The sequence below is a fragment of the Salvelinus namaycush genome, chromosome 20, assembly GCF_016432855.1.
Source record: "Salvelinus namaycush isolate Seneca chromosome 20, SaNama_1.0, whole genome shotgun sequence".
Classification (NCBI taxonomy): domain Eukaryota; kingdom Metazoa; phylum Chordata; class Actinopteri; order Salmoniformes; family Salmonidae; genus Salvelinus; species Salvelinus namaycush.
Genome location: NC_052326.1, coordinates 49675986 through 49700982, shown reverse-complemented (window position 1 = coordinate 49700982; position 24997 = coordinate 49675986). Strand labels below are relative to the sequence as shown.

The window sequence follows — 24997 nt, the reverse complement described above, 5'->3', positions numbered from 1 at the left end:
CCATGCAGGTCCATCACACCACGATGCTGTACCTTCAAACTACTTCTACCAGAAACTACCTCAATGCAATTTTGTGGATGAAAACATTCAAAATGTTGCCAATATTGTGGAATGTAAGGAATACATTCTAAAATATGTCAATGTGGATGAAGCCCGATGAGTATGCCAGTTATTTTACATTCAGCCTTGAATTGTATGATTTTTATATACCAGTTGTGATCATCACTAAATCAAGAAGGGATCACCCATCAAATTAGGACTCTGCCCCTGAAAAAGACCATGATTTTGTAAGGGATGAGAAGGACTTGACAAACTCCCTTTGAGGGAGAGGCTGTTGTGGTTAATGAGCTCAGTGGAGCAACCTTATTCTACCAGCCAGGGCTTCTATTCTGCTGGTTCTATTTCTGATGCATTGACCAGTGAGAGAAACAAGGAGGATAACATAACTGTTGAGGTCAGTAAAGTTCCTGTTCAATGCACAGCCATCCCATGGATCCCAGTGGGAGGAGAGAATAATGCAACAGACCACTGCTATGTGATGTGCTTATGAAGAGAACACGTTTCCTCAGACCAATACTAAATCATGGTCCAATTATGTCACCTAGCTATCAAGCTGAAGAGATAGCAGACCTTGACTTGCCAGAAGGCCTTTTTTCAGGTGATTATGACTGTAGCCCAGATGTCCAAAGGGGGATTTCTGAGTCTAATTATTAATACAAAGAGTTGAATTGCTCATTGTTCCCTGAAAATGTGTTCTCTCCACCTTAAGGTTAGGCATATGCCATTGAACAGGGGTGTCAAACATACGGTCTGCAGGCCGGATGCGGCCCACAATCTGGCCGGTGGGTGGTTTGAGCAACAATAATATTTTGGGTGGCAGGGGGAAACTTTAAATATACTTCAATATACTTTAAAATGACTGAAACCAAATTGAAACTGTGTAGAAATGATGATGTACCTACATTCATACAGTTTTTTGACTGTGTCCAGCTCGCCAATAATCACCTAAATGAAAGCTTGACAGTCAAGGAGCATCGAAAATGTCAAAAACGATAAATAGATAACTATTTTTTTTTTTTAAATCTGGACACCGAGTAAATATAACCAATTTCCAGTGTGGCCCTCGGGACCTCGAAGAAGACCGAATGCGGCCCCTTGGGCAAAAAGGAGTTTGTCACCCCTGCCATAGGAGAGCTCCAAAGGTATCCCCAAGTAAATCCAAATGACATGGAAATACCTGTCAAATTGTAAAAAAAATAAAATTTGCATTATCAAGCCATGTTCTCTGAATTAATTTCTTAATAAATCCCCTGAAAAATAAATAAATATCTAATTTACATAAGTATTCACACCCCTGAGTCAATAGTTTATAGAAGCACCTTTGTCAGTGATTACAGCTGTGAGTCTTTCTGGGTAAGTCTCTAAGAGCTTTCCACACCTGGATTCTGCAACATTTGCACATTATTCCTTTCAAGATTCTTCAAGCTCTGTCAAATTGTTTGTTGATCATTGCTAGACAACCATTTTCAGGTCTTGCCATAGATTTTCAAGTAGATTTAAGTCAAAACTGTAACTCGGCCACTCAGGAACATTCACTGTCTTTTTGGTAAGCAACTCCAGTGTATATTTGGCCTTGTGTTTTAGGTTATTGTCCTTCTGAATTAATATCCCAGTGTCTGGTGGAAAGCAGACTGAACCAGGTTTTCCTCTAGGATTTTGTCTGTGCTTAGCTCAATTCAGTTTCTTTTTTATCCTGAAAAACTCTCTCGTAACCACTAGGCAGGTAGGCTAGTTGTTAAGAGCGTTGGGCCAGTAACATAAAGGTTGCTGGTTTGAATCCCAGAGCCACAGAGGTGGTAAACAATCTGCTGATGTGCCCTTGAGCAAGGCACTTACCCCTAATTGCTCCTGTATGTTGTTCTGGACAAGAGCGTCTGCTAAATGACGTAAATGTAATGTTAACAATTACAAACATACCCCATAACATGATGCAGCCACCACTATGTCCGCTTTCCATGTCTGTTGTCTGTAACTTGTGAGGTGTGGAAACACTTTGTTGCTTTTATGAATTTTGTCTTGCTGCTTTTTGTTCTATGTTGCTCTGTCTGTATGCTACGTCTTGCTTGTCCTATGTTGCTATGTCTGTATGCTATGTCTTGTTCTATGTTGCTATTGTCTATATTGTAATTGTTTTTAATAACCTGCCCAGGGACTGCGGTTGAAAATTAGCCGGCTGGCTAAAACCGGCACTTTTACTGAAACGTTGATTAATGTGCACTGTCCCTGTAAAAATAAAATAAACTCAAACTCAAAATATGGAGAGTGGTACTCAGTAATGTGTTGTGTTGGATTTGCCCCAAACATAACACTTTGTATTCAGGACAAAAAGTTAATTGCTCGGCCTCCCGAGTGGTGCAGTGCTAACTGTGCCACTAGAGATTCTGGGTTCGAGTCCAGGCTCTGTCGCAGCCGGCTGCGACAGGGAGACCCATGGGGCTGCGCACAATTGGCCCAGTGTCGTCTGGGTTAGGGGAGGGTTTGTCCTTGTCCCATTGCGCACTAGCGACTCCTGTGGTGGGCCGGGCGCAGTGCACGCTGACACGGTCACCAGGTGTACAGTGTTTCCTCTGACACATTGGTGCGGCTGGCTTCCAGGTTAAGCGGGCATTGTGTCAAGAAGCAGTTGCGGCATGGTTGGGTTGTGTTTCGGAGGACGCACGGCTCTCGACCCTTCGTCTCTCTTGAGTCCGTATGGGAGTTGCAGCGATGAGACAAGACTGTAACTTCCAATTGGATACCACGAAATTGGGGTAAAAAATAAAAGTGAATTGCTTTGCCAAAGTTTTTGTAGTATTACTTTTGGACACTGTGTTAACTAACCTCCAGATGAGCTTCAATGCCATACAACTCTCCTTCCGTGGCCTCCAATTGTTCTTAAATGCAAGAAAAACTAAATGCATGCTCTTCAACCGATCGCTGCCCGCACCTGCCCGCCCGTCCAGCATCACTACTCTGGACGGTTCTGACTTAGAATATGTGGACAACTACAAATACCTAGGTGTCTGGTTAGACTGTAAGACTCGCATTAAGCATCTCCAATCCAAAATGAAATCTAGAATTGGCTTCCTATTTCGCAAAAAGCATCCTTCACTCTTGCTTCCAAACATACCCTCGTAAAACTGACTATCCTACCGATCCTTGACTTCGGTGATGTAATTTACAAAATAGCCTCCAACACTCTACTCAGAAAATTGGATGCAGTCTATCACAGTGCTCTCCGTTTTGTCACCAAAGCCCCATATACTACCCACCACTGCGACCTGTATGCTCTCGTTGGCTGGCCCTCGCTTCATATTCGTTGCCAAACCCACTGGCTCCAGGTCATCTATAAGTCTTTGCTTGGTAAAGCCCCGCCTTATCTCAGCTCACTGGTCACCATAGCAGAACCCACCCGTAGCACGCACTCCAGCAGGTATATTTCACTGGTCACCCCCAAAGCCTTTTCCTACTTTGGCCGCCTTTCCTTCCAGTTCTCTGCTGCCAATTACTAGAACAAATTGCAAAAATCATTGAAGCTGGAGACTCATATCTCCCTCACTAACTTTAAGCATCAGCTGTCAGAGCAGCTCACAGATCATTGCACCTGTACACAGCCCATCTGTAAATAGCCCATCCAACTACCTCATCCCCATATTGTTATTTATATTTTTGCGCCTTTGTACCCCAGTATCTCTACTTGCACATTCATCTTCTGCACATCCATCACTCCAGTGTTTAACTGCTAAATTGTAATTATTTTGCCACTATGGCCTATTTATTGCCTTACCTCCCTTATCCTACCTCATTTGCACACACTGTATATAGACTTTTCTATTGTGTTATTGACTGTACGTTTGTTTATTCCATGTGTAACTCTGTGTTGTTGTTTGTGTTGCACTGCTTTGCTTTATCTTGGCCAGGTCGCAGTTGTAAATGAGAACTGGCCTACCTGGTTAAATAAAGGTGGAAAAAAAAAATATATATATATATATTTTTTTAACTGTAACTGTTTTAAAGTCACCATTGTCCTCATGGTGAAATCCCTGAGTGGTTTCCTTCCTCTCCGGCAACTGATTTAGGAAGGATGCCTGTATCTTCGTAGTGACTGGGTGTATTGATACACAATCCAATCCAGTGTAATTAATAACTTCACCATGCTCAAAGGGATATTCGATGTCTGCTTTTTAATTTTGACCAATCTACCAGTAGGTGCCCTTCTTTGCGAGGCATTGGAAAACCTCCCTGGTATTTGTGGTGGAATCTGTGTTTGAAATTCACTACTCGACTGAGGGACCTTACAGATAATTGTATGTGTGGGGTACAGAGATTAGGTAGTCATTCATAAAACATGTTAAACACTATTATTGAACACAGAGTGAGTCAATGCAACTTATTATGTGATTTGTTAAGCAAATGTTTACTCCTGAACTTATTTAGGCTTGCCATAACGAAGGGGTTGAATACTTATTGACAGAAGACATTTCAGCTTTTAATTTTAAATTAATTTGTAAAAATATAGAAAAACATAATTCCACTTTGACATCATGGGGTATTGTGTGTAGGCTAGTGCCAATAAATCTAAATTGTATCAATTTTAAATTCAGGCTGTAACAACAAAATGTGGAAATAGTCAAGGTGTGTGAATACTTTCTGAAGGCTCTATACAGTACATATGGTCAGAATTGTAAAAGAGAGAGAGACAGGAGGACAGCGCACAGAATCTTACCGCCAGTGATTCCAAAGCAGACTGGTTGGAGAAGATTTTAAACCTGTCGATAAAAAGAGAATACTTTCTGAATTTGCCTGTGATGCTACAGTGATACGCCGTGTTTGTGTGTGTGTGTGTGTGTGTGTGTGTGTGTGCGTGCGTGCGTGTGAATGCATGCATGCCTACCTCCTCAAGTCTGCAAGGACAGCCAGTCTCTTGCCCTTCATGGACACCTTGGCATTGAATTTGGCCTCCTGCAAGGAACAGAAAGAAAAGCTTTTTCAGCACGCTGGTCTTCACCCTTCCTCTCTGCTTTTCTTGAGGAAATCACAGTTCTGACAGGGTAACACTGATGAGAGCAATGAGCTATCCACTCACTTCCATATCAGTGATTACCTCAACGAACGGAGGAAGGACGCACTTAAAACCATATGTATCCTTCCGTCCTCCAGATCCTTAGTCTAAATGTCAACCATTCTAATGGACTTCGTTTGGATCCTTTTTTTTAATCAGTAACTGACAAATGAACAACATGAGAAGACAAGACCTCACCATGGTCATGCTGCTGAGCTGCACGGGCGCCGTGCCGGGCGGTAGCACCATCACCGTGACGATGGCGGTGACGGCCACAGTGGCCCCAGAGGTCTTGATGGTAGTCTTGGGAGCAGAGTTCAACTCCAGTCGCAGGGAGATAGGGTACTCCACCAGGGCTGGGTTCTGAGATAAACACAGACGCGCAAACAAACGACCACAAGCATGCACAGAGTTAAGAATGTGCTGTAAACTCACTCCACAGCTAACTTGAAATGTCGCCAAGCTATCCAATTGGTACCTTTTGTAAAGATCACACGGGTGGTACGTTGTCAAGCAGGACGCACTGGCGTACCACACACCCCCATAAACCTCCGCAGATAGCATATGAACATGTCATAAGCCATGGCAAAAATGTTTAGAATAGCAGGAAATTATCAAAAATAATTCTACATTATCTCAGCCACATTGCAAAATGTGTAGAATAGCATGAGATTAGCTGTAAAACTACAAATTGTTCCCTGTGCCCCATGGAAAAATGAGTAGAATTGTAGGAAGTTAGCTGTTTCCCAGCGAAAAACTATAATAATTGTTTTAATTATTATTATTTGGGGGTGGTAGTGGGGGGGGGGGGGGGGGGCTTGCTCAGACTTTGTTGGGAGCCCCCACCCGCTCCCAATGGAGGAGGATATACTGTGAGAAGCACACTGACTTTGGTTTCACATGCAAACACAAACGCAGGAGTGAGTGAGTGGACTGCAAAAGTAGAATTTAAAGTCTTGACCCTATTTGTGGAGGCATCAGGTCACAATCCTGACATACATACTCACCATCATCATAATGGTGCCAAAATAGGTTGTCCTGAGGAGCATCTCCAGATCCTTTGGCATCTGAGAACATAGTATTCAACAGCCATATAATTGCATGTATTTGAAATTACTATATTCATGTCATATTACTACCAGAACAATACTGGTAAAATAAATACTTGTAAATTCCATTTTTAATGATTGGGTTTGCGGCAGATCACCTTATTATGTGAAAAGGTGCAGTACCAATCATGACTCAACTGCTTATTAAAATCTGTGTCAACATGTCTGACTGGACCTCTGATTCATGCACCAGTTCTTAGGCCAATATAGAATAATTTACACCTTGGAGCTAAGAATAACTGAAGTAATGTCATATGTAGGCTAAAGTGCAGGGGAGAGAATAGGGTTGCAACACATAACAGCAGACCGTCCGGTCTCATACTTACGCGCTCGTTGGCGATATTCATTTGGAATATGCCGGCTTTATAATAGGAGTACAACCCACTGTCAAAGAAATACTCGGACAGACCCAGGTACACCATTCGATCGTACTCTCTAACGATTGGGTTAACGGCATAGTTGACCAAGGTGTTGTTCTCGTTCCCGAGCTCAAAGAACATGCCCTGTGTGGCCCAGAAAGAGAGATGAGAGAAGAGAGTGAGAGATGCAAAAATAGGTTTCCACTTTATTTGAGGGGGTACCTACATAAAGGTTTCATAACACATTACTAAGCAGTTCAATTATGTCAACAACTGCATGTTGATAATTGCAGTATCAGTGACATTACTGTGACATAACGAAAATATCAGCTTATGAATGCATAATGTGTGAATTTGAGTGTGTTATGAAGTCCTTAGGTATTTACCCTTCCAATAAAGTGTTTAATACCCAAAACATACCTACATAATATAGACATGATATGGCCACAATGCATGAGACTAATGCATAGCTAGCTAGACTATCTCACTCACCCTGAAATCCATGTCAAGACTCCTTGAAGTCACCACTGGGTCACTTAGGAGAGAGTAGTCGATTCCCACGTACTTGTCCACTTCAGTTCGCACTGGATAGGTTCAAATCAAAACACACAATTATTTTTCGGCGTGCAAAAGTTATTTTCAACACTTATGGTCAGAGAAGTAACTTATGGTCAGAGATGTTTATAACCAATCTCTCAAGGTATTTGCCAATGAACCACTGTAGTATATTACCTGGAATCGTCTCCAACAAAGAGTTGATTAGAACCAAACCAGCGTGGTTCATGGCAGGGCAGATCTATGAAAACAGCAGACGTGTTAAAGTAACAGCCCAGTGGTCCACATTTCAATGAAACATTACCTATAATTCATTACAAGATGAGGTAAATACATTTTCTTTCAAAAATTATAATTCAGTATGTTAAAAAGCAGCTTTTATGTCTACCCCTATTTGCCATATTCACTCTGAACAAAACAGTGTGGGCGTGACAGTCATCATGATCAGTAAACAGCTGATTTGCCAGCTCAGCCAATGAGTATTTAGTCGTACGTGTTGCCATGTTGTAGTAACCAGCGTTCTAGAATTAAATCAACTGATCTGTCAGCACCTGTTGGTTAAGAAGGAAGCGCATTCCTGTGGTCAAGAACGTCGCCAAGAAGTCATACACCCTCCTGCAAAGGAGGAAAGCAGAGTTTAATTACACCCAGAGACATATATCTAAGTACATGGCTCTGATTACACCCACTCATGTCAAAAGAATCACTAGCTGAAAAATACTGCTACTAGCCTACATCACTGCAATTAGTCTCTCTTGATTCATGACAGACTAATATCTCCACATTGCACGCAATATTTGGTTCTCTGCCTTTTAGATTATAATGAATACAATTAGTATAGACTAGGATAACCTGATCCTAGATCAGTACTCCTACTCTAAAATGCTGGATACATATGGCCTCTGGTCAAGAAAGCAGCTCAAGTATCCCCAAAAAAACTATCAACATGATTTACCCCAAGGTGCCAGTGAACTTCATTTTCATTTTGCCGATGGACGCATCACAGGTGATGTTGGAGATCTTGAGACGGCCCAACTCGTCTTTGGTCATGTGCAGGACAGTGTGGATGTTCACGCCTTCAGCAGAGGCGTTGATGGCTCCCGTGTCATAGCTACAAGACCATAGAGAAGAAACCTTCTAAGATCATCATCATCAACGTCATCATCTCAACCATATTTAGCACCAAAAGGAAAGAATTTCTAAGACACTCTTTTTGGACATCAATTATCTCTGAAGTTTGACGTCAAAGAAGATAAGTCATCAATCTAGCCTACCTCTGTATGACTGAACTCCTCAAGGCTATACAATATACTATTGTGAGTATTTCACCACAGGCATTATTTTGTATACAAACCCATTATTTTCTTGTAAAATGCACTAGAGAGACCGTAGAGGATAGAGAGAAGGACTTACAAGAACCAGTATAGGATGCGTCTCTGGAAGCTGAGGGCGATGGACGAGTTCTGCACCTCGAAGAGCAGTCCCAGACCAGGCTGAAATGCCAGGTCTGCATAGGTCAGGTTCAACTCATTTATTTTCACACTGAACCACAGGAAGGAAGACAATTTGATCAGTGCTTGGGCTGATACTAGAAAGTCACTAGAAATTTGCTTGAAATTCACTAGAAGTTCCCTTTTGGTAGCCACAATCTTGTAGCCTGGTTGGCAGTTGGTTGAAGTTGACCAAAGCAGAAACACTGTATGGGTAGCAATACTGTCTACCAGAGTTGATTTTCCAAGAACCCAGATTTCTAGAAGATGACCCATAAAGTCAGATACTGGACTTTCTTTTACAAAAGATTAAGAAGTTCTAGCCTCGTAGACCAGACAGATAACTTTGCACACCTTTCTTTTTCACTTCATGTGGTGAGCGAAGCCATCTGGTCTTTATCTTTCAAAAGGGAGTATTCAGTTGCTGCGCTTTATAGGTCATCTTCTAGAAATCCAGGCAGACACTACCCACAGTTCATTAATATGCACAGATATCAAAGGATCTGGAGCCATTGGAACATAGCGGCAGCAACTTTGGATCGTTAAGGTGGATGGATCCCAGCTCAGGGCTTACTCATTGATGGTGTACTCGAAGCGGCCCTCATTGCCCTTCATCTCTGGCATGGTGATGTTGCTCAGTTCCTCCACCACAAACTTCTGGGTCTCGTACTTCACTGAAAGGCAGGTTTGAAAGAGTTAAGTTTAGAGTCTAAAGCTACATAGCCAATGCCTTAAGAAGACAGCCCACACAACTAAGATGATCTAAGTGGATTAAGGTGCTTTGTTTGGGTAATGGAGGCTAAAGTAGAGCAAAATCCTGATAGTGACAATGTAGTGGAGGTGACGTCTTCCTTTGGTCAAGACTGAAGACGTTCCAGGATCATTCAGTACTGTTGGAGACTGTTGAAAACGTAACGTTATGACTATAGCTACTGTTCACTGAAGGAACTAAAATCATGCCTGACAAGGCCAATGAAATCTGCAACTCGCTGGAAGCTCTTCACAAGGCCCAGAAACGGGCGGTGCGGGGCCAAACAGGGGCTTCTCCTCCAGGGAACAGTAGTTATAGTCATAACGTTACGTTCCTTTTCAGTCAGTCAACTTCGGTACAACATACTATGGGGAAATGGAATACCACCCTAAGCCGACCCCAATGGATAGTAAATAAAATGGCCCATGGCAGACCACCCAGAACTGAGCTGGGTATTGTGTACACGACATGCTGCCTAGTGATTTTCCCCTGTCCCAGCTGTAAGCACACTGTGGGCTACACTGTGACATCCAAGCAATAAAACCTCACAACAGCGTATGGTGATGCCCAACTCGCCACAGCACAAATATTGTATTTCCTACAGTCAACCCTTCAATTTGACCAAGATAGTTTGTGTGTATGCATTGATATGTAGGCTACGTGTGCCTTTAAAAAATGTTATGTAGTTCTGTCCTTGAGCTGTTCTTGTCTATTGATGTTCTGTATTATGTCATTCTGTATATGTTTCATGTTTTGTGTGAACCCCAGGAAGTGTAGCTGCTGCTTTTGCAACAGCTGATGGGGATCCTAATAAAATTCCAAAATACCAAACTCCCAAGACACTGCCAGACCCCTGGTGAAGTCGGGACATACAGTGCTAGGTAACCCTTGCCCCTTGTTGCGATATGACAGGGAGATAGCCTCCACAATCCTGCGGGAGATGCTGCCCTGCATCGACCTGGATTAGCAAAACAGACATAAATCTGGTCACATAACCGGATATCCCGGGTCCCTCAATGTACGTGCGTATAGAGATGTAGGATCTTAATTTGACCACTCTTTTGTTGCAAAGAATTTTCCTGCACAGCAGGAAACGTAAACTTGTCGTGTATTAAGGTTTATAAAGGCTCGAAAGTTAGTGATTTCCACTTTAAAATTGTAGACTTTATTTACCGTAACAAAAAAATTATCAACCCCTAAAAAAAAATGCCCATGAATTATAATCCACATAATAATTCACATATCCTATTGCTGTAGGATTATTTTCCTGCTGTAGCAAACTGGCTCAAATTATGATCCTACATCTGTAGCTCGTACTAGACACAGGGCATGTAACCTCTGTTGCTCTTCAGAAGCAAAGGAGGAGGCGAAAAGGGAAATAACTCAAAAGTTAAGGACCTGTAGGACATAGCCATGACTTTTGGGGTCGAAGGACCCATTTGGACGCAATGTCACCTTAGAGTCGCCCGAGGTGAACTGACTACAGGAAGGGTGTACAGATAACACGTGGAGGTCCCCAACACGCGTTTCCAAAGGCAAAGGCACAAGCAGGGAGGTGTTGTAGGAGAGGATACTCAGATCCACAGCCTCCTGTGGTTCAAAGGGGGCCTCACAGAGCATCCAAAACCAAAGCTAAATCCCTAGTGTGCGCAATAGGTTTAGAGACCACACCCTTTTAGAAACCGCATTACTAGGGGAGTGGCAACATCAATTCTCACATGACATGCTGAAATAGCCGTCATGTACACTTTTGGTGTGGAGAATGGCCGTCCTTTGTTCGAAAAGCTCCTATAGGAACATAAAGATGTCCCTCACATAGCACTGAAAAAGGAACCAGCCCTTTATCTTGGCACCAGAGCTACAACCCCTGCCACTTCATACATACACAGCCCCCTGTTGAGGGTGCCCTTGCAGACTAAATAGTAGCAATAACGTTCAGAGGTAACGCTCTAGGTCAGGCCTGGGCAACTCCAGTCCTCGGGGGGCTTTTCCCCCATCCCTAGCAAACACACTTGATTTAAACTAATTGCATTTTTAACTGAAGATCATGATCAGTTGATTATTGGAGTCAGGTGTGTTAGCTGGTGCTGGGGAAAAACTGTGACACCAATCAGGCCCCCGAGGACTGGAGTTGCCCAGGCCTGCTCTAGATATAGCCATCTGATTGGTCCTCCTAGGAGCCAGGCCGATAGAAATCAAATCTCCGGCTTTGAGTTCCAAACCTGCCCGTGCGCCTGGGACAACAGGTCCCTGCACAACCGGAGTTGTCACAGGTCATCGCCTAAAAGGCAAATGATCTCAATGAACCAAAAAAGAAATAGAGAATAATAGAAAAGTAAAACATGTAATAATAAATACACACGGAGTAACGATAACTTTCCTATATACAGGGGGAACCAGTACCGAGTCGATGTGCAGGGGTATGAGGTAATTGAGGTAGATAAGTACATATAACTAGGAATAAAGTGACAGATAATAAACAGTAGCCACAGCATACAGTTGAAGTCAGACGTTTACATACACCTTAGCCAAATACATTTAAACTCAGTTTTTCACAATTCCTGACATTTAATCCTAGTAAAAACTCCCTGTTTTAGGTCAGTTAGGATCACCACTTGATTTTAAGAATGTGAAATGTCAGAATAATAGTAGAGAGAATGATTTATTTCAGCTTTTATTTATTTCATCCCATTCCCAGTGGGTCAGAAGTTTACATACACTCAATTAGTATTTGATAGCATTGCCTTTAAATTGTTTAGCCTTCCACAAGCTTCCCACAATAATTTGGGTGAATTTTGGCCCATTCCTCATGACAGAGCTGGTGTAACTGAGGTCAGGTTTGTAGGCCTCCTTGCTCGCACACGCTTTTTCAGTTCTGCCCAAAAATTTTCTATAGGATTGAGGTCAGGGCTTTGTGATGGGCACTCCAATACCTTGACTTTGTTGTCCTTAAACCATTTTGCCACAACTTTGGAAGTATGCTTGGGGTCAATGTCCATTTGGGAGACCCATTTGCGACCAAGCTTTAACTTCCTGACTGATGTCCTGAGATATTGCTTCAATATATCCACAATTTTCCTGCCTCATGATGCCATCTATTTTGTGAAGTGCACCAATCCCTCCTGCAGCAAAGCACCCCCACAACATGATGCTGCCACTCCCGTGCTTCACGGTTGGGATGGTGTTCTTCGGCTTGCAAGCATCCCCCTTTTTCCTCCAAACATAACGATGGTCATTAAGGACAAACAGTTATACTTTTGTTTCATCAGACCAGAGGACATTTCTCCAAAAAGTAAGATCTTTGTCCCCATGTGCAGTTGCAAACCGTAGTCTGGCTTTTTTTATGGCGGTTTTGGAGCAGTGGCTTCTTCCTTGCTGAGCGGCCTTTCAGGTTATGTCAATATAGGACTCATTTTACTGTGGATATAGATACTTTTGTACCTGTTTCCTCCAGCATCTTCACAAGGTCCTTTGTTGTTGTTGTTGATTTGCACTTTTCGCACCAAAGTAAATTCATCTCTAGGAGACAGACGCGTCTCCTTCCTGAGCGGTATGACGGCTGCGTGGTCCCATGGTGATTATACTTGCGCAATATTGTTTGTACAGATGAACGTGGTACCTTCAGGCGTTTGGAGCTTGTGGAGGTCAACAATTTTTTTCTGAGCTCTTGGCTGATTTCTTTTGATTTTCCCATGATGTCAAGCAAAGAGGCACTGAGCTTGAAGGTAGGCCTTGAAATACATCCACAGGTACACCTCCAATTGACTCAAATGAGGTCAATTAGCCTATCAGAAGCTTCTAAAGCCATGACATCATTTTCTGTAATTTTCCAAGCTGGATAAAGGCACGGTCAACTTAGTGTATGTAAACTTCTGACCCACTGAAATTGTGATACAGTGAATTATAAGTGAAATAATCTGTCTGTAAACAATTTTTGGAAAAATTACTTGTGTCACGCACAAAGTAGATGTCCTATCCGACTTGCCAAAACTATAGTTTGTTATCAAGAAATTTGTGGAGTGGTAAAAAACGAGTTTTAATGACTCCAACCTAAGTGTATGTAAACTTCCGACTTCAACTGTATGTGATGAGTCAGAAAGGTTAGTGCAAAAAGGGTAAATCCAGGTAGCTATTTGGTTGACTATTTAACAAATGATTTAGCAGTCTTATGGTTTGGGAGTAGAATCTGTTCAGGACCCTTTTGGTCCCAGACCGGGCGCTTCGGTACAGCTTGCCATGCAGTAGCAGAGAGAACAGTCAATGACTTGGGTGGCTGGGGTCTTTGACAATTTTGAGGTGCTTCCTCTGACTCCGCCTGGTATAGAAGTTCTGAATGGCAGCTCGGCGCCAGTGATGTACTGGGCCGTACGCGAACTACCCTCTGTAGTGCCTTGCGGACGGATGCCGAGCAGTTGCCATTCCAAGAGGTGATGCAGCCAGTCGAGATGTACTTAATGGTGCAGCTGTAAAACCTTTGAGGATCTGAGGTCCCATGCCAAATCTTTTCAGCCTCCTGAGGGGGAGGCTGTGTTTTGACCACGATAGGTCCTTAGTGAGGTGACACCAAGGAACTTAAAGCTCTCGATCTGCTCCACTACAGCCCCGTCAATGTGGACAACAGGAGGAAATGTGTAAAGGAGAGTACGAGTGTGTCAGTTCTCAATGAAGTGTTCGGGTCCCTCATCGAGAGAAATATACGACAAAGACTGCTTCTTTGCGATGCGTAAAGATCTACGTCGGCCCTGCCGAACATTTCATATATCTGGGAGACCACCCAGGGGTGTACCCACCACTCCTAAGAGAGAGGGGCCCACCTGGACAGAAGATCTGTGCCCGAGTTGAGGCAACCATGGAGAAGCGAGAACATGTGAGCGCTGCTCCACAGCAATAAACTAAGGTTAGGAGGGAGAGAGACTGAGTCCTTCACCGTCTGTTGGTATATGTGTAACCGATGTGAAATGGCTAGCTAGTTAGCGGTGGTGCGCGCTAATAGCCTTTCAAACAGTGACGTCACTTGCTCTGAGACCTTGAAGTAGTGGTTCCCCTTGCTCTGCAAGGGCCGCGGCCTTTGTGGAGCGATGGGTAACGATGCTTCGTGGATGACTGTTGTTGATGTGTGCAGAGGGTCCCTGGTTCGCGCCCGGGTCGGGGCGAGGGGATGGACGTAAAGTTAAACTGTTACATTGATGCTGTTGACCCGGATCACTGGTTGCTGCGAAAAGGAGGAGGTCGAAAGGGGGGTGAGTGTAACGGATGTGAAATGGCTAGCTAGTTAGCGGTGGTGCGCGCTAATAGCCTTTCAATCGATGACGTCACCGTTTGAAAGCCTATTAGCGCTCACCACCGCTAGCTAGCTAGCTATTTCACATCCGTTACATATGGCACCACCATCATAAATATTGCTGGTTCTGACCATCACAAGCCAGCCTGACAAAGGCGGGAGGAAGAGCCTGAGCACCAGATACATCGTTAGGAGCTCCAGGTAATTGATATGCAGTGCGCTCTGCCATCTTACAAGTCACCCCACCCTCGAGGTGAATGTGTCTGTCGTGACCTCCCTGTGGGGTACAACTGAAACCATGGTAACCCCCTGACAATAGAGGGTCCCATCCGTGGGCCCGGGCCCGTAGGCCTGACAAGGACACCCGAAGCGAACGGTTTAGGCTGTGAGAGAAGTGAAAGACTAGCACTCAGCGCTGGAAAATCATGTTCGCACGATCCATAGCAATACCACGCATGCGCACCATTGGTTGGAGCAGACAGCGAGCCTCCCGTCAAGTGCTATCTGACAGGGAGGAACGCCACCTTGTAGAAAGAGATATTATTTTTCCCTTTCCACCACTCACGACCACCATGTGTCTGAATGTGGAGAAGGGACACTTTTCATTGAAGCCACATGTGGGAGATGCAACACTTTTGACACCAGTGCACACTGTGGAACTTTGGGCTGACACAACTGTGTTTGCCTGAAGCCCGGTCTAGTCTGGGTTCGGGGGCTCCGTCAATCAATGACGTACCCTGATTGACAATCCCAATTGGAGTTACTTCTGTCACAACAAGCTTCACTCGGTTTAGGCGGTAAGAGAGAGGGCGACCAGGTTCTGTGGGTATCCCTCCGTCGCCTGTGTCTGCCTTGGCTAAGCACCACTTGTCTTTCTTCCCAGACTTATCAATGAACGGTACGGATCCCACTTCAGTGATCCGATCTTACATAGACTTTTGAGACCAGGCTAGCTTACAAGTGTTCCATAGAGTGCTAGCCAGGTTAACCTTGAGGTTAGAGCGAAAGGTCACTAGTTCGAATACCGGAGTCGACAAGGTGAAAAATCTGTCGCTGTTCCCTCGAGCAAAGCAGTTAACCCTAATTGCTCCAGGGGCGCTGTACAATGGGGACCCTGGCTGTGACCCCACTCCCTCAGGGGCAGTTGAGATACGCAAAAAACATATTTCCATTACAAGACAAATGTGAGCAACACCCAAATTATTATTAAGATGCGACCTGGAACCCAGCGCTGAACCGCACGTAAACAAAATAGACCCAGCACCTTGTAACCCAGCTGGAAAAGGGACAGACAGCTCTGAAAAATGTCTCCCTTCTGTGGTAACGGACAGGGATGATTCGTAATGGAATCTAATTCCCAGGAATTAAACCAATCACTTATAGAACCCATATATACCTATTGAACCCTGTGAACACCATGCAAAACGGGGTAACATAGGGGGCTTTAAACATGGACAAACTTCCAATTAAGTTGTGCTTCCGTGAGACTGTATAGCCTGGATGAAGCCCGGCCCCTTATGGACACAGGGGGCTCCGACAATGGCTGACGTAGCCCCCCATTTGGCCGTCCATAAGCAAACGTGGGGGCACTAACATCACAGTAATGTTTTTGTGGAGGGACGCACTGGTCGCTCGCTCCGGGGGGTTACCCGTGCAAGTGCTCGGAGGATGCTACCTTATCGGAGGTGCATGCAAGCCCTGCTTCCTCCACTCCCTCCAACTTCAGGAATTGTAAATAGGAATGGGATTGCCTCTAACGCTAGGGGAACGCTAGTAAGCTTCATTCGCCAGAAGTTATGCATGCTAGTTGATGTTTACCATGAGGCTTGTAGTCTATGCTAGCCTATTTGACTGCAGCATGGTCCCTTTAGAATAACCATGTGACTTAACGCTAGCTACATATACTTAAGATAGCTACCCAAGCAATTCCACCGTTAGGAAGCCGGAATAGCTAGAAGTAGCTAGCTCATCTCGGCGAGTTAGCTAACCTGGCTAGCATGCTGTGCAGCGTTTGTTAGCTAGCCTGGCCCTGAAAGTCTATGTAGGACCGGATCACCGAGGTGGGACCCGGACCGTTCATTGATAAGTCTGGGAAGAGAGGCAAGCGGTGCTTAGGGATTTCACCATGAAGCCAATGGTGACTTTAAAACAGTTACAGAGATAATGGCTGTGATAGGAGAAACAGAGGATGGATCAACAACATTGTAGTTACTCCACAATACTAACCTAATTGAGAGAAGGAGAAGAAGGAAGCCTGTACAGAATACAAATATTCCAAAACATGCATCCTGTTTGCAACAAGGCACTAAAGTAATACTGCAAACATTTTGGCCAAGCAATTAACTTTTTGTCATGAATACCAATACAACACATTACTGAGTACCACACTTCATATTTTCAAGCATGGGGGTGGGCTGCATCATGTTATGGGTGTGCTTGTCATCGGCAAGAACTAGGGAGTTTTTCAGGATAAAAAGAAACGGAATAAAGCTAAGCACAGGCAAAATCCGAGAGGAAAACCAGGTTGTCTGCTTTCCAATAGACACTGGGTGACAAATTCACCTTTCAGCAGGACAAGAACCTAAAACACAAGGCAAAATCTACACTGGAGTTGCTTACCAAGAAGACAGTGAACGTTCGAGTTACAGTTTTGACTTAAATCGTCTTGAAAATCTATGACGATTTGAAAATGGCTGTCTAGAAATGATCATCAACCAACTTGACAGTTTGAAGAATTAAAAAAAGAATAATGTGCAAATATGTTGCACAATCCAGGTAATCTATTCTGAATTCAAGCTGTAACACAACAACATGTGGAATAAGTCAAAGGGTATGAATACTTTGAAGGCACAGAGTGTTTTTGTTGTGAATTTCTTACACATTTCGAGGCCTCTGTTTGTGATCCGGATCTTGCAGCCTGGCGGCTCTGCTGCTGACATGGCAACGATGAGAAGGAAGAGGATAGACACCGTGCAGGAAGCCATCACGACTCACTCAACCTGCAGGGGGTCAAAACAGACAGACAAAGAGAGAGTGGGGATGGATCCAGGCACCTCAAAGCTCAAACACTAAATACTAGGGCTGGGTTTCCCAAAGATCATTTTTAATACATTTTATTTCAATTGAATTAACTCCCTAGAGTCTAAGCTGGGGGGTTGGGTGGGTTATTTACTAAACTAACATATGGAATTGTTTTAAAATGGTCATACCAAGGATCATTTAGCTATTTTAAAATGACACATATTTCACCCTTTTTATAGGCACTAAACTACTTCTATATGCTTCCATTCATTTTTTAAACTGGTATTGGGCTGTCTTCAGACGATTCTGGTGCGGCTTGTGGGCGTCCTAGAGCAAAACAACCAAGTCCAAACTGTTTGGATGTTATAGACAGAAGTTGGTAGATCGGTGGTACTGACTCCAGACGAGTCTCGTGACGGTTGTGGGACATTCGTGAGAAGAACAATTTTCGGGATGTCTCATGGTCTGACAACACCGATGTAGCTCTGCCACCTTTCACCACAGATGAAAATGAAAAGGAGTGATTTATTGTTGGTGACTAGCTTTCTGGGGTTGCATCAATCTCCCTCGAAACTAGGGAGATAATTCATTCAGTTTGTAACGGCTGTCTAATGCCTCCTCCTCGGATGAGGAGGAGGAGTAAGGGTCGGACCAAAACGCAGCGTTGTATGCAGACATAATGGAATTTATTAAAGAAAGACGAAACCTCTTACACAAACTACAAAACAACAAACGACGTAGACAGACCTGAACCTGAGAACTTACATATAGACACGAAGAACGCACGAACAGGAACAGACTAGCCAAACGAACGAACAAACGAAACAGTCCCGTGTGGTGCAACAGACACAGACACAGGAACAATCACCCACAAACAAACAGTGAGAACAGCTTACCTTAATATGGTTCTCAATCAGAGGAAACGTCAAACACCTGCCTCTAATTGAGAACCATATCAGGCAACACATTTACCCCAACATAGAAACACATAACATAGAATGCCCACCCCAACTCACGCCCTGACCAACTAAACACATACAAAAACAAGGAAAACAGGTCAGGAACGTGACAGAACCCCCCCCTCAAGGTGCGAACTCCGGGCACACCACCTAAAGTCTAGGGGAGGGTCTGGGTGGGCATCTGTCCACGGTGGCGGCTCCGGACGTGGTCCCCACCCCACCATAGTCAAACCCCGCTTCCGTAGCCTCCTCCAAATGGCCACCCTCCAAATTAACCCCACTGGATTAAGGGGCAGCACCGGACTGAGGGGCTGCTCATGGCTGGCTGGCGGAAGGCTCTGGCTGCTCATGGCTGGCTGGCGGAAGGCTCTGGCTGCTCATGGCTGGCTGGCGGAAGGCTCTGGCTGCTCATGGCTGGCTGGCGGAAGGCTCTGGCTGCTCATGGCTGGCTGGCGGAAGGCTCTGGCTGCTCATGGCTGGCTGGCGGAAGGCTCTGGCTGCTCATGGCTGGCTGGCGGAAGGCTCTGGCTGCTCATGGCTGGCTGGCGGAAGGCTCTGGCTGCTCCTGTCTGGCGGAAGGCGCTGGCTGATCCTGTCTGGCGGAAGGCTCTGGCTGCTCCTGTCTGGCGGAAGGCTCTGGCGGCTCCTGTCTGGCGGAAGGCTCTAGCGGCTCCTGTCTGGCGGAAGGCTCTAGCGGCTCCTGTCTGGCAGACGGCTCTGAAGGCTCAGGACAGACGGGCGGCTTTGAAGGCTCAGTACAGACGGGCGGCTTTGCAGGCTCAGTACAGACGGGCGGCTTTGAAGGCTCAGTACAGACGGGCGGCTTTGAAGGCTCAGTACAGACGGGCGGCTTTGAAGGCTCAGTACAGACGGGCGGCTTTGAAGGCTCAGTACAGACGGGCGGCTTTGAAGGCTCAGTACAGACGGGCGGCTTTGAAGGCTCAGTACAGACGGGCAGTTCAGGCGGCGCTTGGCAGACGGACAGTTCAGATGGCGTTGGGCAGACGGGCAGTTCAGGAGCCGCTGGGCAGACGGCAGACTCTGGCCGGCTGAGGCGCACTGTAGGCCTGGTGCATGGTGCCGGAATTGGAGGTACCGGGCTAAGGACACGCACCTTCAGGCTCGTGCGGGGAGCAGCAACAGGACGCACAAGAGGCTTGGTGCGTGGTGTAGGCACTGGTGGTAATGGGCAGGAGACACGCACCATAGGGCTAGTGCGTGGAGGAGGAACAGGGCTCTGGAGATGCACAGGAGGCTTGGTGCGTGGTGCCGGAACTGGTGGTACCGGGCTGAAGACACGCACCATAGGGCTCGTGCGTGGAGGAGGAACAGGGCTCTGGAGACGCACAGGAAGCCTGGTGCGTGGTGTAAGCACTGGTGGTACTGGGCTGGGGCGGGGAGGTGGCGCCGGATATACCGGACCATGCAGGCGTACTGGCTCCCTTGAGCACTGAGCCTGCCCAACCTTACCTGGTTGTATGCTCCCCGTAGCCCGACCAGTGCGGGGAGGTGGAATAACCCGCACTGGGCTATGTAGGCGAACCGGGAACACCATGCGTAAGGCTGGTGCCATGTATGCCGGCCCGAGGAGACGCACTGGTGGCCAGATGCGTTGGGCCGGCTTCATGACATCCGGCTCAATACTCAATCTAGCCCTGCCAGTGCGGGGAGGTGGAATAACCCGCACCGGGCTATGCACACGTACAGGAGACACCGTGCGCTCTACCGCATAACACGGTGTCTGCCCGTACTCTCGCTCTCCACGGTAAGATCGGGAAGTTGGCGCAGGTCTCCTACCTGACTTCGCCACACTAACCTTTAGCCCCCCCCCCCCCCCCCCCCCCAAGAAATTTTTGGGCTTGACTAACAGGCTTCCTACCGCGTCGTCGTGCTGCCTCCATTCGCCGGTATCCCTCACACTGCGCCAGAGAATCCCAGGCGGGCTCCGGCACTCTCCTTGGGTCGATCGCCCACCTGTCGATCTCCTCCCACGTAGTGTAGCCCAGATCCTTCTCCTGCTTCCGGGCTAACTCCTCAAAACGCCGCCTCTCTACTTTCGCTGCCTCCAGCTCAGCTTTGGGGCGGCGATATTCTCCTGGCTGTGCCCACGGACCTTTACCGTCCAATATTTCCTCCCATGTCCATGAATCCTGCAATCGCTGTTGCTTTCTCCCACGCCACTTGGTCCTAGGTTGGTGGGTGATTCTGTAACGGCTGTCTAATGCCTCCTCCTCGGATGAGGAGGAGGAGTAAGGGTCGGACCAAAACGCAGCGTTGTATGCAGACATAATGGAATTTATTAAAGAAAGACGAAACACGAAAACTCTTACACAAACTACAAAACAACAAACGACGTAGACAGACCTGAACCTGAGAACTTACATATAGACACGAAGAACGCACGAACAGGAAAGACTAGCCAAACGAACGAACAAACGAAACAGTCCCGTGTGGTGCAACAGACACAGACACAGGAACAATCACCCACAAACAAACAGTGAGAACAGCCTACCTTAATATGGTTCTCAATCAGAGGAAACGTCAAACACCTGCCTCTAATTGAGAACCATATCAGGCAACACATTTAACCCAACATAGAAACACATAACATAGAATGCCCACCCCAACTCACGCCCTGACCAACTAAACACATACAAAAACAAGGAAAACAGGTCAGGAACGTGACACAGTTCCTATCAACCTTATTGCCGCTTTATTCCATGAGACTGAATTACACAATATTATCCAGAAGTCATCGAGGTCATCAACTTATATATCATCTAATAAATGGGTATTCATTTCAAACAACATTTCATATTAAAGCCAAAGGTTATGAATGCCTTTTAGAGAAACAATTTGCACTGCGTATCTCAATGTTCTTCTCTCACCATTGTCCTGCAACAGTGAAAATGCACAGAATCCAAAACAAAATGGACATAGATGATTATTAGTCGCTTACAAACATGTACATTTTCCCCCCTTACATTTTCACAAAGATAGGCAGTTAAGATGTACTGGGACAATGTACACACTATCGAACTGCTCTGAGTAATAAAGTCCTCTCAAACAACAACTGTAACGTTCGTCTTGTGGTGAATGAACGGACCAAGGCGCAGCAGGTGAGGAATACATACTAATTTATTGAATGAAAGACGAAAACACTGACAAAACACTAGAACAAACTACAAAACAATAAACGAAGGCAACAGACCTGAAACAAACGAACTTACATATAGACGAAGAACGCACGAACAGGAACAGACTACCTAAAACGAACGAACAAACGAAACAGTCCCATGTGGTAAACACAGACACAGGAACAATCACCCACAAACAAACAGTGAGAACAACCTACCTTAATATGGCTCTCAATCAGAGGAAACGACACACACCTGCCTCTAATTGAGAACCATACCAGGCAAACCATTAACCCAACATAGAAAACACATAACATAGACTACCCACCCCAACTCACGCCCTGACCAATTAAACACATACAAAACAACAGAAAACAGGTCAGGAACGTGACAGAACCCCCCCCTCAAGGTGCGAACTCCGGGCGCACCCCTAAAACTCAAGGGGAGGGTCTGGGTGGGCATCTGTCCGCGGTGGTGGCTCCGGCGGTGGACGAGGACACCACTCCACCACTGTCTTTGTCCCCCTCCTTAGCGTCCTTTGAGTGGCGACCCTCGCCCCCGACCATGGTCCAGGAACCTTCACCAACGCCCCTCTAAAATAGAGGAGACAACTCAGGACAGAGAGGTAGCTCAGGACAAAGAGGTAGCTCAGGACAAAGAGGTAGCTCAGGACAGAGGGACAACTCAGGACGAATGGCAGCTCCGGACTGAATGGCAGCTCCGGACTGAATGGCAGCTCCGGACTGAATGGCAGCTCCGGACTGAATGGCAGCTCCGGACTGGAGGGCAGCTCATGACTGGAGGGCAGCTCATGACTGGAGGGCAGCTCATGACTGGAGGGCAGCTCATGACTGGAGGGCAGCTCATGACTGGAGGGCAGCTCATGACTGGAGGGCAGCTCATGACTGTAGGGCAGCTCATGACTGTAGGGCAGCTCATGACTGTAGGGTAGCTCATGACTGTAGGGCAGCTCATGACTGTAGGGTAGCTCATGACTGTAGGGCAGCTCATGACTGTAGGGCAGCTCATGACTGGCTGGCGGCTCTGGCAGCTCCTGACTGTCTGGCGGCTCTGGCAGCTCCTGACTGTCTGGCGGCTCTGGCAGCTCCTGACTGGCTGGCGGCTCTGGCAGCTCCTGACTGGCTGGCGGCTCTGGCAGCTCCTGACTGGCTGGCGGCTCTGGCAGCTCCTGACTGGCTGGCGTCTCTGGCAGCTCCTGACTGGCTGGCGTCTCTGGCAGCTCCTGACTGGCTGGCGTCTCTGGCAGCTCCTGACTGGCTGGCGGCTCTGGCAGCTCCTGACTGACGGACGGCTCTAATGGCTCGGGACAGACGGGCGGCTCTAATGGCTCGTGGCAGACGGATGGCTCAGATGGCGCTGGGCAGACGGATGGCTCAGACGGCGCTGGGCAGACGGATGGCTCAGACGGCGCTGGGCAGACGGATGGCTCAGACGGCGCTGGGCAGACGGATGGCTCAGACGGCGCTGGGCAGACAGATGGCTCAGACGGCGCTGGGCAGACGGATGGCTCAGACGGCGCTGGACAGACGAGCAGTGCAGGCGGCGTTGAGCAGACGAGCAGCGCAGGCAGTTCAGACGGCGCTGGGCAGGCAGGCAGCTCAGACGGCGCTGGACAGACGAGCAGTGCAGGCGGCGTTGAGCAGACGAGCAGTGCAGGCAGTTCAGACGGCACTGGGCAGGCAGGCAGCTCAGACGGCGCTGGACAGACGAGCAGTGCAGGCGGCGTTGGGCAGACGGACGACTCTGACCCGCTGAGGCGCACAGTAGGCCTGGTGCGTGGTGCCGGAACTGGTGGTACCGGACTGGAGACACGCACCTCAAGGCTAGTGCGGGGAGCAGGAACAGGGCACACTGGACTCTCGATGCGCACTATAGGCCTGGTGCGTGGTACCGGCACTGGTGGTACCGGGCTGAGTGCACGCACCTCAGGGCGAGTGCGGGGAGAAGGAACAGTGCGTACAGGGCTCTCAGGACGCACAGGAGGCTTGGTGCGTGGTGCCGGAACTGGAGGCACTGGGCTGGAGACACGCACCACAGGGAGAGTGCGTGGAGGAGGAACAGGGCTCTGGAGACGCACTGGAAGCCTGGTGCGTGGTGTAGGCACTGGTGGTACTGGGCTGGGGCCACGCACCATAAGGCGAGTGCGGGGTGCTGGAACTGGAGGTACCGGGCTGGGGCGGGAAGGTGGCGCCGGATATACCGGACCGTGCAGGCGTACTGGCTCCCTTGAGCACTGAGCCTGCCCAACCTTACCTGGTTGAATGCTCCCCGTAGCCCGTCCAGTGCGGGGAGGTGGAATAACCCGCACTGGGCTGTGTTGGCGAACCGGGGACACCATGCGTAAGGCTGGTGCCATGTATACCGGCCCGAGGAGACGTACTGGAGGCCAGATATGTAGAGCCGGCTTCATGGCACTTGGCTCAATGCTCAATCTAGCCCGGCTAGTGCGGGGAGGTGGAATAACCCGCACCGGGCTATGAACACGTACAGGAGACATCATGCGCTCTACTGCGTAACACGGTGTCTGCCCGTACTCTCGCTCTCCACGGTAAGCATGGGAAGTGGGCGCAGGTTTCCTACCTGCCCTCGCCACACTACCCTTTAGCCCCCCCCCAAGAAATTTTTGGGTGAGCCTCTCGGGCTTCCAGCCGCTCTGCCTTGCTAGCGCCTCATAATGCCGCCTCTCCGCTTTAGATGCCTCCAGCTCCGCTTTTGGGCGGCGACACTCCTCTGGCTCTGCCCAGGGTCCTTCTCCGTCCAGAATCTCCTCCCATGTCCATTCCTCCTTGAACCACTGCTGCTGTCGCTGTTGCCCGTTAACCCGCTGCTTGATCCGGGTTTGGTGGGTGATTCTGTAACGTTCGTCTTGTGGTGAATGAACGGACCAAGGCGCAGCAGGTGAGGAATACATACTAATTTATTGAATGAAAGACGAAAACACTGACAAAACACTAGAACAAACTACAAAACAATAAACGAAGGCAACAGACCTGAAACAAACGAACTTACATATAGACGAAGAACGCACGAACAGGAACAGACTACCTAAAACGAACGAACAAACGAAACAGTCCCATGTGGTAAACACAGACACAGGAACAATCACCCACAAACAAACAGTGAGAACAGCCTACCTTAATATGGTTCTCAATCAGAGGAAACGACACACACCTGCCTCTAATTGAGAACCATACCAGGCAAACCATTAACCCA

At 47.2% G+C, this 24997-nt stretch overlaps 1 protein-coding gene across 2 annotated transcripts in view; it reads right to left on the bottom strand.

The window, feature by feature from the left end:
* LOC120065463 (phospholipid transfer protein) overlaps positions 1-24997 on the bottom strand; it is a 31403-nt gene that overhangs the window by 2196 nt on the left and 4210 nt on the right. For both annotated transcript variants that reach the window (XM_039016491.1, XM_039016492.1), the window contains exons 2-13: positions 17525-17645; positions 9189-9288; positions 8538-8666; positions 8080-8235; positions 7676-7739; positions 7302-7365; positions 7062-7153; positions 6537-6713; positions 6109-6168; positions 5300-5464; positions 4934-5001; positions 4766-4808 (exon numbers count right to left, since the gene is read on the bottom strand). In XM_039016491.1, coding sequence (XP_038872419.1) covers positions 4766-4808; positions 4934-5001; positions 5300-5464; positions 6109-6168; positions 6537-6713; positions 7062-7153; positions 7302-7365; positions 7676-7739; positions 8080-8235; positions 8538-8666; positions 9189-9288; positions 17525-17630 — 1224 coding nt within the window. In that variant the 5' untranslated portion in view covers positions 17631-17645. The remainder of the gene's footprint in view (positions 1-4765; positions 4809-4933; positions 5002-5299; positions 5465-6108; positions 6169-6536; positions 6714-7061; positions 7154-7301; positions 7366-7675; positions 7740-8079; positions 8236-8537; positions 8667-9188; positions 9289-17524; positions 17646-24997) is intronic.